This window comes from Panthera leo, chromosome A1 (assembly GCF_018350215.1).
Source record: "Panthera leo isolate Ple1 chromosome A1, P.leo_Ple1_pat1.1, whole genome shotgun sequence".
Classification (NCBI taxonomy): Eukaryota; Metazoa; Chordata; class Mammalia; order Carnivora; family Felidae; genus Panthera; species Panthera leo.
The window spans coordinates 196,659,386-196,676,783 of record NC_056679.1 but is presented as its reverse complement, the minus strand read 5'-3'; the positions used below and the strand labels follow the sequence as shown (position 1 = coordinate 196,676,783).

General features: G+C 53.8%; 1 protein-coding gene across 3 annotated transcripts in view; it reads left to right on the top strand.

Annotated features, from left to right (window-relative positions):
• Positions 1-8,564, top strand: part of ARHGEF37 (Rho guanine nucleotide exchange factor 37) — a 54,511-nt gene extending 45,947 nt beyond the window's left edge. For 2 of the 3 annotated variants that reach the window (XM_042949473.1, XM_042949481.1), the window contains exons 11-12: positions 1,478-1,673; positions 3,192-3,929. In XM_042949473.1, coding sequence (XP_042805407.1) covers positions 1,478-1,673; positions 3,192-3,631 — 636 coding nt within the window. In that variant the 3' untranslated portion in view covers positions 3,632-3,929. Of the gene's footprint in view, positions 1-1,477; positions 1,674-3,191; positions 3,930-5,847 lie in introns of those variants that run through there. The other variant, XM_042949490.1, reaches the window with a different exon arrangement.
• Positions 8,565-17,398: the final 8,834 nt, after the last annotated feature.

Sequence of the window (17,398 nt, the reverse complement as noted above, 5' to 3'; positions counted from 1 at the left end):
TCTTTCTACTTAAGACACAATAACGTTGTTATCGGAAAAGCATCCCAAGCTGATTGTAGAAAGAAGACACAGAGAAACAAAAAAGAGAAAACGAATGGGAACATCATAACCCCAGTATGTGTTGCAAGTCAGTAGAAGAGAAGGGAAGCCCCTTCTTTTCCACCTTTGTTTCTGCCCCACCGCCCACACTGCCCCAATGCATTCCAGACTTCTCTGCCTGAGGGTGCAGAACCCACAGAAGCAAGGTGGTCACCCAGGAGTGCTTCTGTCCCATCACTCCTGGTGATATTTTTCCCTGGCTCCCCTCGGCTCCTCCAGGGAATACTGCTGTTCTCTTCCTAGGGCCTCTCTCAGACTTGAGAAAGGAGGCAAATGTTTCTACACCACTGGCTTTTATACTCGGGTTAATACCAGCATTCTGGGGCGGGGGTGGGGGGGGGGGGCGCGGCGGGGAAAGCCACCCTGTCTCCACTTCCATTTAAGGGCCTATTTAGAAACACCAGGTCCTCCTGGTTCTCGATCCTGACTAACGAACCCTCTGGAGTAGGGCTAATGGCAGAGTCTGTGCCCAAATGCCCCTGAAGGGCACCTCTGCGTGTTTTCCCTACACCAACACCTCCTCTCCCAGAAATAACCATATAGAATATGATACATAGTCAGAGAGTATATGGTAGACCTATATGGAACACCTTAAACTTCTCCTTTGTTTTTCAAAAAGGGGACAGTCGTCCCCGAGTCCCTTCTTGCTGATACTTCTGGAAACCATGAGCAAGAAAACAAAGGCAGTGCCAGGAGGCCGTTGGATGGGCGGACAGTGCCACTGAGTCATTCTTCCCAGCTGGGTGGCAGTTCGCATCAGGGCAGAGCTGTCTTCTGTGTTCCCACTACCCCATTCACAAGGCTTCCTGGGCCTTGGAAACAGTAGGTGCTCAATGAACACTTGTGGAATAAAAGATAGCACTCCCTTCCTTCGCACGTGAGGGAGGGTCTGTGCGTGTCACCCTGTGCTGGCTGTCACAGCAGCCACACGAGGAAGGTCAGGTGGCCGTGGGAAGCTCACAGCCCTGCTAAGAGCCCTGCCGGGCTTTTTCCTGTGGGATGATTCAGCTTGAGGCTGGGGCCAGAGTGTAGGGCCCAGTCCTAGAGTGCTGTAACTGAGAAATTTCAGAACCCGAATTAGGATTTTAGAAAATCCCAGAAGTGTAGACCTAGAGGGGTTTTAGGGGTTAAATTAGAGGGTTTTTTGTTTTGTTTTGTTTTTTCTGAGATCCCTTCGGCTGCTAAGAGTGTATGTTCTTCCTGTGGTCCAGCCATCTGTTGGCGAGGAGACTGTTGCCCGGCTGGGATGCCTGTCGGCAGCAGAGGTTGGATCAGCCCAGGTCCCCTGGCCGTCGGCACGTGGGCAAACACCACACCGGCTTTGACACGCCAACTCTGGCCCCTGTGTCTCTGTCTGTCCCTCCCTCCCTCCCCCTAGCCGCTCCTTCCAGGGGCTGAACGCCAGGTGCAGGCGCTGCTAAGCAGATATGGCCCGGAGAAGCTGTACCAGGTGACAAGCAACATCAGTGGGGCTGGGACTCTGGACCTGACGCTGCTGCGGGGCCAGATTGTGGCTCTCCTTCAAAACAAGGACACCAAAGGCAACAGCAGCCGCTGGCTGGTGGACACTGGGGGTACGTGGGACTTCGTGGGCTCTTCCCCTTCCTCTGGGAAAACCACCCAACAGGAACCAGCGGGGAGATCCGGGCACTAGTGTGGGCCAGAGCCTGGTTGTGCAAACCCAGGATGGGGATTGGCACAGGGGAAAATGCAGGGCTTGGGGCACAGCCAGCTGGTATGGTAGGTGACATGCCAACAAGAGGAAGGCAGTCTCATGTTGCTGTGTCCGTTATCAAGCACCTACTGTGTGCTGAGCGCTGTGCAGAGAAGACAAGGACCCTGCCTGGGGACTTCACAGACCACCGGGGTAGACAGAGATGTATGGAGAGAACTCCAGCCTCTCTCTGAAAGATGTAGATTCGCAGACAGGGGACGCTTGGATCCCAGCCACATTGGAGACATCTGACATCCAGAATGAGGGAGATGTTGTCCTGTCTCCTGCGCACTGGTCCCGCCCTCGGGTGTGCTGCTCAGGTCTGGGCACCCCAGTGTAACTGGGCAGGAGGTGAGGGGCACTTTGAACCCAGGACAGGATGGCCTGAAATGTCTTCCAAAAAGGGGCACGTGACCCACGAGGTGAGGGTTACACAGGACCCGGTGGGGATCCACAGACAGCTTTTCCCCTTCAGACTGTTTATTGTAATTGTTACTGAAATGTTTTTCTGCGTTTGAGAAAAACTAGAACCAGTACAGAAGCCGATATTTTCTTCAAATTATTGATAGAACAGGTCTAAGGTTTAAAAAGTGAGCCTATCAAAAACTTAAGAAAACGATACAATCAAGCGGAAATCGTGAAAGGGCACTCTTCATGACCCAGCCGCCTGGGTGTTCAAGCTGGCCCCTGGGGTCAAGAGGACGGAGCCGGGATCCCAAGCCTGCCACTCTACTAACTGCGTGACCCCAGAGAAGTTACGGAGCCTCTTAAGCTGTGTTGGCTCAGCCATCAGATGGAGACAAGAGTACTGACCCGGAGGGTGGATGTGAAAGCTAGACAATCGAATGCCAGTTCTGGCACCCCATGGGCCCTTGGGAAGTGCTGACCATGCACAGCCATAGCAGCGGGAATGGCACTGGAGTAGTTGTTCCTGAGCAGGAACTGGGGGCACTTGGAGAAGGGAAAGGCAGTTTCTGCCTCCTAGAAAAGGCCGTCCTGGGGTAAGGAAGCAGCCCTGCTCTGGGCCTCTGCTAGAGGCGGAGGGGACCCGTGGGCCCAGCACCGGAAAAGCAGTTTTCATACCAGCCCCAGGAAGAACTTTTTAATCTCTGTCAAAGCTGTTCAAAACAGAGTAGGCTGCCTCAGTAGGGAATGAGCTCCCTGTCAGTGAGGGTGTGCAAGTAGAGGCTGGAAACAGTGAGTGGGAGTGGGTTGGGGATGGCTTTGTGAGGTTCCTGCCATGACCTTTTCAGGTCCTCTTTAGGGCTGGAGAGCTGTGTCGGAGGTATTCACTTCCGTGAAATGGTGGTAACTTCCTCTACCCCTGAAGGGTGGGGAGGGCGGTCCGCAGCCTGATAACATTCTGCATGTCCTGTAGGGCATCGAGGGTACGTGCCAGCTGGGAAGCTGGAGCTGTACCGTGTCATCCCCGGTCAGGAGGAGGTCAAAGAGCAGGTGCAGCCTCCCAAGGACTCCCATCATCTTACACCAGAGCCCAGCCCAGCCCCAGTCCCCTCCGTCCCAACAGTGACCCAGGTGAGTCTGGGAGAGGGGTGGGATCTGTCTCTGCATGGCCACCTGGAGTGGGGCTTTCATTTTCCTCCTGTTCCAAGAGGCTACCGTCCCATGAGGCCAGGGCCTTGGTCAGTGGCCACACCGGTGTCCTGGTCAGGAATGGACCTGGAAGAAGGAAACCCCCATCCCTGCCACATCAGCAACCCCTTGCTCCCTATCAGCAGGACAAGTGGGATTCATTCATTCGTTCGTTCATTCATTCATTCAATATTTGCCAGGCAGTGTGCTAGAGGAGAGACCTAATAATGAGCACAAGTAAATCCTGGTCCTTGCCTTCCTCAGATTTATAATCTGAGCAAGTAATAAAATAATCATGTGGATAATTGTGAAGTTAAAGCAGTGATACATGCCAGGGCCCCAGGTATGGGAGAGGTTCAGGAAAGGCTTTTCTCAGAAAAATGATGCTTTTTCTCAGACTTGAAGGGTGAGCGGGGACTGATTGGCTGAAGGGGGTGTGCTGGGATGTGGAGGGGAAGAGCTCCCCAGAAAGCGTGCTCCGGGAATGCAGAGGCCCAGACAGGGGCTCGTGAGGAACTGACTAAAGCAGGTGTGGTCCGGAAAGAGGAGGGCAGGGGTGAGGCGCTGCTAGAGAGGTGGGCAGGGCCAGGCCAGCAGGGCCTGGTGGTCTTGGTGAGGGTGTCAGCCTTTACATAAAAGCAATGGGAAACGTACATGCACGTTCACTGCAGCACTATCCATAACTGCCAAAAATTAGAAACAAGTGAAATGTCCACCAGTAGATGAATGGGTAAACACAATATGGCATATCCGTCCAGTTAATTATTATTCAGCCATAAAAAAGGAGGTGCCAATACCTGCCACCACATTCAGTGTGATACGAGAGGCCACGTGCTGTGTGATTCCGCTTATATGAAAAGTCCAGAACCGGCAAATGCAGAGACACTAAGTGGATCAGCGGCTGGCAGGGGCTGCGGTTGGGGGATGGGACGTGCTGCTGTCTGGTATGGGGTTTCTTTATGAGGTGATGAAAATGTTCTGGAATCAGTAGTGAGGGTTGCTCAGCCTCTGAACATATTAAGAACGATTGCATTGTACGCTTTAGAAAGATGACTGTCACGGTATTTGACTTATATCTCAAAACACAAGACAGTGATGGGAAGCCATGGAAGGGTTTGACTTTGCTGGGACAGAGTTCTGGAGGGAGAGCAGCTCAGTGGGGTCACCGTGAGGGCTGGATGGGATAGGAAAGCCGGGAGGGCATATGTGAACCTCAGTAAAGGGAGGCCACGCTCCCATTTAGAAAGGAGGAGCTTCACAGGTGACAGCTGAGCAGCAGAAAGGGCCTGGGGGGACAAGGGGTGGGGACCCAGAGGCTTGCAGTGAATAGCCAGGGGGTGTCTCGGACCAGAGACGAGCCTGAAGTGGGCCGTGTGGGGGCTGCACGGAAGCCTGTGGAATCTGACGTTTGCGGCTTGTGGCGCGTCCCTGGGAAGGCTCCAAGGGCCAGTGCCTGGAGCACCAGCCAGAATTAGTGCATCAAGCCTGCCTCCTGCAGGACGTTCCCACCTATCAGCAAAGGACCCACGAGGATCTCACGAGAGGGCCTGGCCCCCCAGTTGAGTCCCTGCTCCACCCAGGGTGGGCAGTGTCTCTGGGTCCATCTTCCCAGACACATCAGCTGCCTCCCTGTTCATGGGTCCACACATGTGGGGTCCTCCCAGTCTTCCCTTGCTCCTGATTGTTCTGAGGCTTGGCCACAGTAACAGTAGGAACGGTAAAAATAATCAGAGCAGCCTGCATTTACTGAGCCCTTACTGTGTACCAGGCACGGGCCTTCATCATTCATTAAATTCCCACAGCCACCAGGCGGGGAGGATAATATCACGTCCATTTTGCAGATGATGAAACTGAGGCCAGGGAGGTGAAATATTTGCCTGATAAATGCCCTTCCCTCCAGTTTTTCCTCCAGCTCAGTGCTTTTCCCGAAAACATGACCAAGTCACCCAACCTCTTTTCTGTACTCCAAGCTGGGAAATGGGCCTGAGCAGATGACACCTTTAGACAGGGTGGGGTGGGGGGGAGGTGATGAGGCAGAGAAGGCCATGCCCTCTAGTCCGTGAGATGGCAGCAGTGGGCTGAGGCCAGACAGGCCTGGCTTCATTGCCATGTGATTTCTGAATAAGTTGTTTGACCCCTCGGAGTCTCAACTTCCGTATCTGAAAAATGGGCCAACTGGGATTATATAATTGTGAGCATCAACACGAGGTAAAGTGCTGGGACGGAACCTGCCACATAGTGGGTATTGGTGGCGGAAGTAGCAGAGGTAGCCTTCATCTGTAGCACACAGGATGTCCTTGGGAGGTGGTGACAGCCCAGCAGTGGGGACTGAGTCGGGTGGGAGGGAGCAGGACGAACAGCCTCTCTGGGTGGAGTCTGTCTGTCTCCTCCCCTCCCCCCACCCCCCCAACCATTTCTGTGTCACTTTCCATGTGTTTCAGGTGGTGGCAGCGTACCCCTTCGTGGCCAGAAGCAGCCATGAAGTGAGTCTGCAGGCAGGCCAGCTGGTGACTGTTCTGGAGGCCCAGGATAAGAAGGGGAACCCAGAATGGAGCCTCGTGGAAGTGAACGGGCAGAGAGGATATGTGCCTTCCAGCTTCCTGGCCAGGGCCCCAAGCCCAGCTCCGTGGGGCTGGAGTCTGCCCTCTTAGGGTGCCCTCCTTGGAGCCCGTGTTGCCAAGGGATGGGGAGGCTTAGATGCCGTGATCCTGCGAAGGAACAGAAGCCAAGAGAAGGCGGGGCTGGAAGGGGGGGATCAGGCCAAGGTTGGGTGAAGGGCAGCCAGAGAGGTGGGTGGACCTTGCAGAGTACCCGGCTTGGCTTGGGTGAGCTTGGAAGGCTCCAGGCAGAACCACTGTTATGCCTGCAAAGAAGGTGGTTCCCATCTGAAGTCACAACAGCCTGGATGGCAGGTCAGATTGATAAGGACTTGCTGTAGCTTATGGCCAATCTTACCTGTGCTTTCATCCAGCCCTGCCCATGGGAGTGGGTCACCCAGGTGAAGGGTATCTGCGTGCGATGGGGTTACGGGGACACACTGGAGAGGTCCAGGATGACCTGCCCTGACGGTTCGCTTCCTTCATGTGGCATCAGGAGACACCACAGCTGACCGGTCGTCTTTTATTTCTCCACGCTGGGAGCTGAGCTATCCTGGGCATCGAACCCCTGGGAGCCCTCTCGAGCAGGGAAGCCAGGCCGTGTGGGGCCCGTGGGAAGGTTCTCAGGAGACCGTTGGCCTGGCCTGGGAATGGGCGTGGCCACGTCACAGTTCTGGAATGTGTTTAGGCAAATTGTGAGGCTGTTCCGGGGAAGGGAGGGACTTTGAAAGCGTGTTAGGTGGGGCCTGTGAGACTGTTGCACACTGCCTTGTGTTCGCTGGATTAGGGAGCAAAAGGCTATGCAAATGGCAGAGGCAACTCTGTGTAGCAAGTGGTCAAAAGCCTGGTGGGTGGGGGAGCTTAGGCATGGCTTGGTTTCCAGTTTCTGGAAGTTGGGAGCCAGGGGGAATCCCTGGTGGTTTCAGGGCCTGGAGGCAGCAGTGAATGTGAAGTCAGTTGGCCGTGGAGCCTTAGACACAGGACACAACCTGTTTTTCCCTCCCCGCCACGAAGATCCAACTCACAGGGTTGTGGTGAGAATGAGCTGAGGCTAAGGTTGGGAAGCTGCTTGTAAATTGCGAAGTGTGGTATAAATGTAAATTGCCTTTGGTAGCAGGATGTGCCCAGCATCACCTGACCCAGCTGCAGCTAGGAGCGTTCCGCTCCCCATTCCCTGGGCCCGGGCCAGACATTGTCAATCAATGTGGCGGCCTTTTCCATAAACCCAGGGTCTACTTCAGGATCCTTCTCAACACTGCATTCTAGGCAGCCAGTCAGTCTCTTGAACTTGGTGAGATCAAACCCATTGTCAACCCTTTCTTGAACCTGGAAATTGAAAAACAGTTCCTGTTCAAGGAAGACTGGCCCACTGGGGCAATTTGGGGTGCAGCCACTGTTGAATCATCATCTCTGGGTTGTCACTTTGGCTAAGATAAATCTCAAGGTCCAAAGAAGGAGATGGTCCAGCGTGATCTTTAATGCAAATGATCAATTTTGGAACGAACCCAAGTTAGAATGTGTGTAAAAACTGGTGGCAGTTTTGGCTTATTTCCAAGAACATCTCCATGTTATTATAACTGTAGGGCCTAACGCCGTTAGCTCTGGTTTGGGGAGGGCATTTGAGAAATATGCATGCCTGTGTGAGAGTCTGCACCTCACCCCTCAGCTTGTGAAAGCAGAAGATGCATAATGCAAGAGAAACTCAGTCCCCGCTGGCCCTTTCCCAGCACGAAATCCACTCTGTAAGATGCTCTCGGCTCATTTTCCTTTCTCTTTCCTGCTCAGGTTTCTAGTACCAACAGGAAGCCTAGGGGAGCAGATAATAAAATAGAAAATGCATTTGTGTGTTCCTCACTACCGAGAATCTGCCGTGGGCTGGAATCCTAGCTCAGGGCTTCTCAACTTGGCTACTTGCTGTGGTCCCTGGGCAACTTTCAGCTGTGACTGATGCCAGGATCCCACCCAGAGATTCTAATGGAATTCATCTGGGGTGTGGCCAGGGCCTCAGGAACTCAGAAAGCTCCCGAGGTGCTTCTGGTGTGCCATCGGGGCTGGACGAGACACTCAGGGGTGGACGAGAGGGGTGTGCTGTCAGAAGTGGCCACAGGCTATAAGCTAGGATGTACCCCATCGGAGCTTTGTCCTAGCTCAGATGTTTGGAATGGGCGGCTGTAGAGGTGGCTTGAAATAGGACAGCCTGTTCTGTCGGGTCCCAGAATGTATATTTATTAAGTGCCATTAACAGGGACCTGAACAAAAGTGGATGTTCTTGGAGGCGTAAGGGAGAAACCTGAAATACACTTGGAACCAAATCTATCTCGCGAGGGGAAAATGAAAATGTGTTCAGTAGCACATGGGTTGTGGTGTCTTGTAGATAAGAGGATGAGATTAAAAGTCACTGACAGGTAAGAAATTGCATGTCGAGAGAGAGAGAGAACGGCCTGAGCTTTCTCCAGGGGACTCTGGGTAATGTGCCTTTCCCCCCCCAAATGCCTAGATCCATTACACTGTGTCTTATTTATTTCATGGTGGGCTCTCACCTATTAAACTTGCTAAGGTTACTTGCCTGTGAACCAAACAAGACTGATTCACGAGGGTAGCCCTTGCTCCCTGCGACAGAGTGGATCCTCCTTAACCTTTTGGGCCCAAACCCAGTTTTGAACATGAGGATAAGATTACAATGTCAAGGGAAGATGAATGAATTCTCGCGTACGATATGGAGGTCTGGCTTGGTGAATCAGTGATGTGACCTGCTGAGAATAAAGGACTTCACCGATGAAAATGTCTCTGGGGTTTGTGGGACTCTACCCATTGGATAGTCGGATGCCACAGTGTGATCTGTGCTCACTGGATACCTGCTGTTCATAAAAATGGCGCCTCATCTGCTCCTGGGTTCGTTTAATGAGTGTCTAACACCCACCCCTTGGTGCCTCCAGGAGTTGGCCTCAGCTGCTGGGATCCGGCGAGAAGTCAGACGGATGGGGGCCCTGTCCTCCCGAAGCCCACGGTCTGGGGAGGGAGACAGACAAATCAGTAGTCAGTTACCGTGCAGTGTAAGTGTTCAGGTGGGGCAGTAGCAAGTGCCAGCGGAGGGGTCACCCCTGAGACTTGGCAGCTCAGGAAGGCTTCCTGAAAGAGGCGCTGTCCGAGCTGAGGCTTGATGGGTAACTTGGGTGAAGGTGGGAGGGAGGGCACATGCCAAGGCCCAGGGGCAAGCATGAGCACGTTTCATCGGGGACCTGAAAGGCTGTAGAGCTAGGACACAGCGTGTGTGGAGGCGTGGTAGGTGTCGTGGGAGACGGCTGAGAGAGGGCAGCGTGAGAAGGAGCTCTGGGCTGTGTTCTGAAGGCAATGGGGAGCCACCGAAGGGATTGAAGTAGAGGAGTGACATACCCAGGGTTGTATTTAAGGATACAAGCTCTAGTGCATTCTGGAATTTCCCCAAGGTCCTGTCACACTGCTCAAGTAATAGATTTTCCATGCGTACTGCTTACATAAACATCCCAGAGGGGCTGGGAGGCCCTGCCTCCAGGGACTCGATCTCCCGGCCAGCTGGAGAAGCAGGACGTACAGGCATCAGGCTGTTACCTGGTACCACAGGGCAGGATGCCGTCAGAGGGGTCCTATGGACCAGGCTTGCAGGTGCTCAGATAGGAGGGAGATCTGGGGGAGTGGGGGGCTGAGGTGCCCAGGGAGGCTTCCTGGAGGATGCAGGGCAGGGGCCGGGCTCTGTGGGATAAGTGGGATTGGGGGACATGAAAGGGAAAGAGAGGCCCTCTCAGGCCTGGGGAGCTAGCGTGGTGGTGTGAAAAGCTCCTGGGCCTGATAAGGCCTCTCTTTCCCTTTTGCTCGGCCTCAGGACTCCTGAGTTCAAGGTCTCCTTGACCACAGGCAAGTAGCAAGTGCACTTAATCATGGTTTCTGCATGTGAAGAAATTTGGTGAGGCCCCCCAGCCTGCCCTGTCCTCTCCACTCAGCCCCAAAAGTACTCATTGTTGAGTCCTGGTTTATCCCAAGGAGTCCCTGGCTCCCTCCACCGGGACCTAGCTTCCAGCATGGAGGTCACTGTAGGGCCTGTCATGACAGGGCAGAGCCTAAAGTACCCTGGACGGGGGTTATGGAAAAAATTGGATTCCACTTTGGCAACATCAATCAGGAAGAGCAGGTAACCCGAACAGTCCATTCATCTCACCTTGCTTGTCTGTTTTTGTTTGTTTTTTAATTTTTAAACATTTATTTTTGAGAGAGAGAGAGACAGAGAGAGTGGGGGAGGCGCAGAGGAGACAGAATCCGAAGCGGGCTCCATGCTGTCAACGCAAAGCCTGACATGGGACTTGAACCCACAAACCGTGAGATCATGACCTGAGCGGAAGTTGGACGCTCAACCGACTGAGCCGGCCAGGCGCCCCTCATGTGTTCTTATCGTAATTTCTGAACTTGTCTTTTCTGTCTTCTCATCTGTAAAATGGGCCCAACTCCTGGTCTCACAGGGTGGTGGGTGGGAGTAGTAAATGGAACAGTCAGTGTGACAGCTCATGGGTCACACATCCAGGAGCCTCACTGCTGTGCCCTGAAGGAAATGGTGAGCTCTGGCCACCAGGTGGCAGCAGGGCTCTACCCGTCCGCTGCGGGTCCTCCCGAAATGCCCTCGGGCTGGGTAGATGGCGCAGTTGAGAGGAAGGACCCGGTGAGAGCTTAGGGAGTGGTGGGGACTGTGTTGGACCAGAGCACTCCCCCACGGTCCAGATTTGCTGGCAGCTTCTCGGCTGCAACCAGTGTTCCACAGAATGAGGGCCCAGCGATGCCAGACGTTCTGATTCTTCAAGAGAAGCCAGAAACCAGGGTTGTGTCTGTTTTTATTTTTTGTGTGTGAAATCCGTGTGGAGATTGTATGGGCCACAACAAGCCCCGCTTTGCATCTTCTGCCTGAGTGTGGGTGGAGAGTCTCTTCTGGAGAATGAGTGTCATTTCTTTATAGTTCCTCTGAAGTGCCTTCATGTGTCCCCACTTTACCCAGACATTAATCCCCCTTCCTTGGATCTCTGGGAGCGCGGATTCCTTTCATACTCCTGTTACTATTGCCATCTTCAAACTTACTGGATGGTGTCCCATATTTTCTGACCCACCCATGAGGATCTCCACGGTACCTATCCCACAGATTTCTTTTAAGTTTATTTATTTATTTGAGGAAGAGAGAGAAAGACAGTGCCACTGGGAGAGGGGCAGAGAGAGAGAGAGAGAGAGGGAGACCGAGAACCCCAAGCAGGCCCCACGCTGCCAGCACAGAGCCCAGCTCGGGGCTTGGAATCACGAAACCGTGAGATCATGACCTGAGTGAAAACCGAGAGTCAGATGCTTAACCGACTGAGCTGGCCAGGCACCCCTCCTGCAAAATTCTTTTAAGGATTAAATGAGATACTGCTATAACACCACTTAGCCCGGCACCCAGCACATTAGTGCTCAACAAACACAGTTATCATCATTATGGGGACCTCAGCAGAGACGGCATGACATGGGGGGACAGGTCCGTAGGGCCTGTCTTTCTCCCTTGTACGTGGGAGAGTGATGAGGCCTGCTACTTCCCTACGGGGAGGAAGCCGCTGATCCTGGCTCCTGAGAGCGTGGCTGTAGTTGGACACAGCCCCTCCCTCAGAGGCTGCCGTCACGCCCCAAAGGCATCCCTGGAATCTTCCCTCTTCTGCCCTCTGTGGTGTGGCCAGGGTGGGCAGGTTTCCCGTCCAGGGCCACGCTCGAGGGCACCAGTGGCCCGGATTCTGCTGCTTCTCTCCAACGGTATCCTTTCTGCTGTCCTGCGCCCGGACAAGTGGGACAGGCACCCAGGCAGCAATCAGCATCCTGATTCTGCCGGAGCAGCAACTCCGGTCACAGGCTTGGGGCCTTCTGCACCCGGGGGCGTCTTCTCGGCCTATTCCCTGAAACCAGAGCTTGCTGGGGCTCCCGTAGCAGATTAGGGAGCAAAGGTTTGTCCTCCCGGGCTCTGACTTCCGGCTGGGCTCAGGAGCACCGGCTGCTGCTGTCCGGTCCCTACCGAGGCCCCAGGCGGCCCCTGTGCTTCTAGCACATCTCAGGTGGTTCTGGGTTCCCCATCTTGGGCCCATCCGCCTGTCCTCAGGGGACGGGGCATCCTTGGAGCCTGTGAGTGGAAAGGGGGCTCTAAACAGTAGCCCCAGATTCGGAACAGCCCTGGGCCGCGGGAAGTTTAAGCCAGAGCGAGTGATGGGGCCGCAGCCATCCCCTCTGGGCAGCTCGCACCTCCAGAGGTTGGCTGTTGGCTTGCTCGCCCTCGCCTTCATCCTCGGCCCTGCTCTGCTCTGTGCTGCGGGGAACTACATTTCCCAGGCCTCCCGCCCTCTGCTTTCCTGGCAGGGGCGAGGTGGGAGAACCCAAGGTATTTCTCCCTCTCTCTCTCTCCATCGCTCCTTGTGGCTGGTCTTCTCCATGGTTCCAGCCCCTACGGGACAGCCCCTCTCTCCCCGTGGCCTCAAGTCTCGTTGAACAGACCTGGCTATGCTTCCCTGTTTCTGTCAGTAGCTTCCAACACCGGACACTAATAACACTGCCTCTTCCCTGCGTCCCTCCAGCCAAAGGACTGGAGTGTCTTTTTTGCTGTTGTTAACCTCTGGGGTGCTCCTTGGATCTTCTATCCTCTGCGTAACCTCCTCCCTATATTAAGTTTTTCTGTTCAAAATGCATCGGGTGGTTCTCTTTCCGACCAGACAGTGACTGATAGGTTGCTCAGTAGCTAGGGGTGCAGGGAGGGACCGGGCAGTGGAAATATGGGGCTCCCAGGTGCCCCTGCGTGAGGCTGCCCAACCCTCAGGGAAGATTGGGACCATCGCCAGGTCTGCTGCACCTTCCCTGGGGCAGGGGACTGTCCAGCCCTCCCATCTGGAGCTCTTGGAAGTGTCTTCAGCAGCAGATAGCAGCTGAGTGGGTCACACCCCGGGGTCAGTGGCTGTGAGAATCTGAGCGGCCCCTAGTCTTGGCCAGCTGAGGCTGTGCCTGCAGGGCTCTAAGCAGGCAGAGGCCCAAAGGCAGCTGTATGAGAACAAAGCCAGGCTGTGGGCAGGAGACAGGGTCACCTCCTTCCAGCCATAGTGCCTGGAGTCTGGTCCTAGCTCAGGAGGGGCAGTGAGCCCCAGGTCAGGGAGATAGGGAGTGGAGGTGGGGCTTCTGGCCAAGGCGGAGCCTGCTTGTCTTGATTCTGGGGTCTCAGGGTTTCTGGGTGTATCAACAGAGCCTCTGACCTGGGGAAGGACCAGTGCATTAACAGTGATCACCACAGCGTCTTGTCACAGCTCACGGGGCTGCTTGAGGGTGACATGAGGGAATCCACTTGACATGATTAATTCAGTACCTGGCACATAGCAAGCTCTCAAGAGCTGCAGGCTAAAAAACAAACAAACAAACAAACAAACAAACAAACAAACAAATACAAACACAAACACAAATCTCACCAGCAGCCCAGCACCGTGGAACTCATTCTGCAAGCATTTCACGAGCCATGCCGATGTCCTAGTTAGGATTGAGCCCCAGGCCTCTCCCCTGGGACACAGCCAAGGCTGGGAGCACAGATCCAGCGGCCAGGGCAAGGAAGGGGGTTGGGTCAGGTGAAGGAGTTGTGAGCTTGGGAGGGCACACTCCCTAGGGACGTGGGGGAGGTGGCAGGTGTCCAGCAGGGGGTCAGAGCCCCCGTGGGGCACTTGAGGACAGCTCTCTCCTAGTGTCCAGGAAGGAAGAGATCGAGGCCAGGTCACAGAGTGAGCAGTAGGGGCCCAGTCTTTGGGTTGAAGTTCAAGTCCCAGGCCCTGAGGACCCGGGGATCAGGCTCAATAAGGACACAGAGATCCTGGCAGGAGGCAGAATTGAGAGCTGGGCACCAGGTTAGGAGGTTCCAGCACAAGGGACTTCATCCAGCACAAGGGACCCATGAGCCCTGGGACCTAGAGCTGCTTGGAACCCACCCACTCCCACCCCGTACGAGGGCAGAGTTGAACCTGGTGGGTACCGTGGACCGGATCAAAGATACAGAGGTGGTGGTAGTCAGGAGCCCAGGCTTCGTGTTGCAAAATGCTCGAGTTCAAACCCCGGCTCGACACTTACCCACTGTGTGACCTCAGCGAGCAAGTTGGTCCATCTCTCTAAAACCTCACTTTCCTCTCTGTGGGCAAATCAGGAAATGGTCCTGCCTCAAAGGGCTGTCGGGATGTCGAAAGGGGATAAGGTAGGGAAGCGCCTGCTGTATCTGGTGATGCACTGTATCGAGTGCTTAATAAATGATTGATCCTTGAGCACGTAAGCCACCCCCTCCACGGGATCCCTTCCAAACGTTGCAGGCAGTGACCCTGCACCCGAGTTTTCTTGCCTCTGGGCTAACACTGCCTGCGTCTTCACCGTTCCTCCAACGTCTGTGTTCCTGACCCTCGACCACCTCAGACTCTGAAAAAATACCCCCTCACTACAGGGCCTCTTTTCGAAACTGAAGACAAGTAGATATCTTCAGAGGCCAAAGGTTGTTCCCCTGGGAATGTAACTGCGACCACGTCCTCGAAGACTCTCTGGAGATTGGAGTTGGCCATCTTGAATTACTTCACTCTCCGGAGAGGCCTCCCCAGCAGCCGTGGGCCCGGTGGCAGATGGCCTGGCTGATACGGCCAGCGTTCGAGTGTGCCTTCCCCTGACTTTTTCAAATTCCCAAATGTTTCTACCTCAAATTATTTTTCATACCCCCCCCACACCCCCAAAATCCATGGGACGGAAGAGCATGCATAAAATAAAAACACAAGCACAAGGATCGCTCCCCCCCCGCCACCTCGCTACCCACACCCACACATACCCCTCACGTAACCCCTGCACCTACCCACACACACCCGTAGCCGCACAAACACGCATCCCCAGTGCACACCCCCACCCCCCCCACCCCCCCCACACACATACCCAATTGAAAAAATCTCAACATCCATTTTCTTCTCCTTTATATCACACCCCTGGCCACCTCCCAGGCCAGAGACTCTAAGCTATGGCACGTCCCTTAGGAGTCATGTGTCCCCACCCCCACCTGGAGAATCACAGCCACCAGCTGGAAACTCTGGGCACAGCGTTCCTTTCTGTAGTCCCACTGGAGTGATACTGTGTTTTTGTTCATGTATTACTATATGCAGGTACCACGTTATGTTTAACAAAATTGAATATGGAATTAGAATTGTGTCACTTGCTCCCCAAGGGACGGTCACACTTCTGTGCCTCCTCAAAAGGTACGGCAGCAACCAATACCTACTCGGCAACCGCCACCCCAAAGCCCCCAGCCTTCTCCTCTCCGTAAATGGCGCCAACCGTCCCTTCAGTCATTCAAGCCCCCAACCTGGCATTCGGCCTGCTTCCTCTCTTCCTCTCAGCCCCTCACATTCAACCCCTCAGCGAGGCCAGTCAACCTTCCTGCTGTCACCCCACTCCCTGCCTCCACTGCCTCCTGACGGTCACTCTGTTCCCACCCTCGTCCGTCACCCGCAGCCCACTGGCCACAAAGCGGTCAGAGTGACTCTCCAAACACGCAGAGAATGTCCTGCCCCTGCTCGACACTGAACAAAACCCCAACTCCTCACTCTAACCTAAAAGACCCTGCCTCCTTCCCACCACATCACAGACCTTCCTGACCTTTGATCACCATATGAGGCCACACTGGCTTTCTCTCTTTCTATTCCTCGTGACTCGAAGCTTGTTCCTGACTTCGGGTCTCTGCACTGGCCCTTCCCTTCTCTGGCCGCTCTACCCCCAGATCTGCCCATGGCTTAGCTTCTTGCCAGGAAGGTCAGCTTCTCAGTGATACCTTTGCTGACCACTCCACCTGGGTAGCCTCCAACCCTCCCCACCCCGACCCCAGTCACTCACTATTACATCACCCTTACTGTCATTGCAGACTATATCATTTCCTCTTATTTTCTTATTAGTTAGTTTGTTGTCTGATTCTCCCTTTAGAAAGTAAGTTCCTTGGGGCGCCTCGCTGGCTTAGTCTGTAGAGCATACAACTCTTGATCTTGGGGTTATAAGTTCGAGCCCCACATTGGGTGTAGAGATTACTTAAAAATTTTTAAAAATCTTGGAGCGCCTGGGTGGCTCAGTCGGTTAAGCGTCCAACTTTGGCTCATGATCTCGTAGTTTGTGAGTTTGAGCCTCACGTCAGGCTCTGTACTAACAGCTCAGAGCCTGGAGCCTGCTTCGGATTCTGTGTCTGCCCCTCCCATGCTCATGCTCTGTCTCTCTCTCTGTCTCTCAATAATAAATAAACATTAAAAAAAATTTTTTTTTATTTAAAAAAATCTTAAAAAAAGAAGACAGTAGGATCCTCAAAGGTAGAGATTTTATCCATCTTATTCAGTCCTAAATTAAAATATGTGTTAGTATGTCCCCAAATGAGATATCCTTATAGTAAAAAATTATTTATGGTTTATACTCAAATCAGATTTAACTAGGTGCCCTGTATTTTTGCTGGTAACCCTACTTAAGCTCCATGGGTCCACATCTTGGGAACCTGGTCCCGTGAGAATGAAGCTGGCACAGGAAGGGAAGAGAGGAAATGTATAGGGATTTGCCGAGGGCCACATAGATGTTAAGCAGATTAGATAGAACAGGTTCTACACCTAGCTTCGTCTGATGCCCGGTCCAGTCTCTTGTCCCCTGTACTCACCCACTGACCTACAGAGAATTCCCACAGAGCAGGACATCTCTCAGGTCCTCCAAAGTCACCCACTCCTCTTCATCCCCACTGCCAGTGAACTCGCAGCTTGGGGTTCCCCAAGCGCTCACCTGCCATCTTTTTTTTTTAATTTTTTTTTTCTTTAACCTTATTCACTTTTGAGAGACAGAGACAGAGTGTGAGCGGGGGAGGGGCAGAGAGAGAGGGAGACACAGAATCCGAAGCAAGCTCTGGGCTCCCAGCTGTCAGCACAGAGCCCAACTTGGGGCTTGAACTCATGAACCGTGAGATCATGAGCTTAAGTTAGACACTTAACCAACTGAGCCACCCGGGTGCCCCATCACCTGTCATCTTACAACAGCCTCCAGCTGTGTCTCCAACTGTGTTCCTCCCGCCTTTCCTCTGTTTTTCACAAGGTCACTGCCAGGGAGAGCTTTCAGAGACACAAATCTGAATCCAGGCTTTGGCAGGACCTTCCGGGGTTCCTGACCGTGGCTTTGTGGTGTGGACCCTGTTTATTCCTTCCCTTCGTTGACCTCTGCACACTGCATTGCTCTCTCTGGCCTCCTTTGCACTCTTTCTTTCATCTGGGTGGTAGGTACACCCTCCCGCAACCTCCTCCCCCTGCTAAATCATCCTTCAAGTCTCAGTGATACATCACTTCCTCCAGGAAGCCTTCCT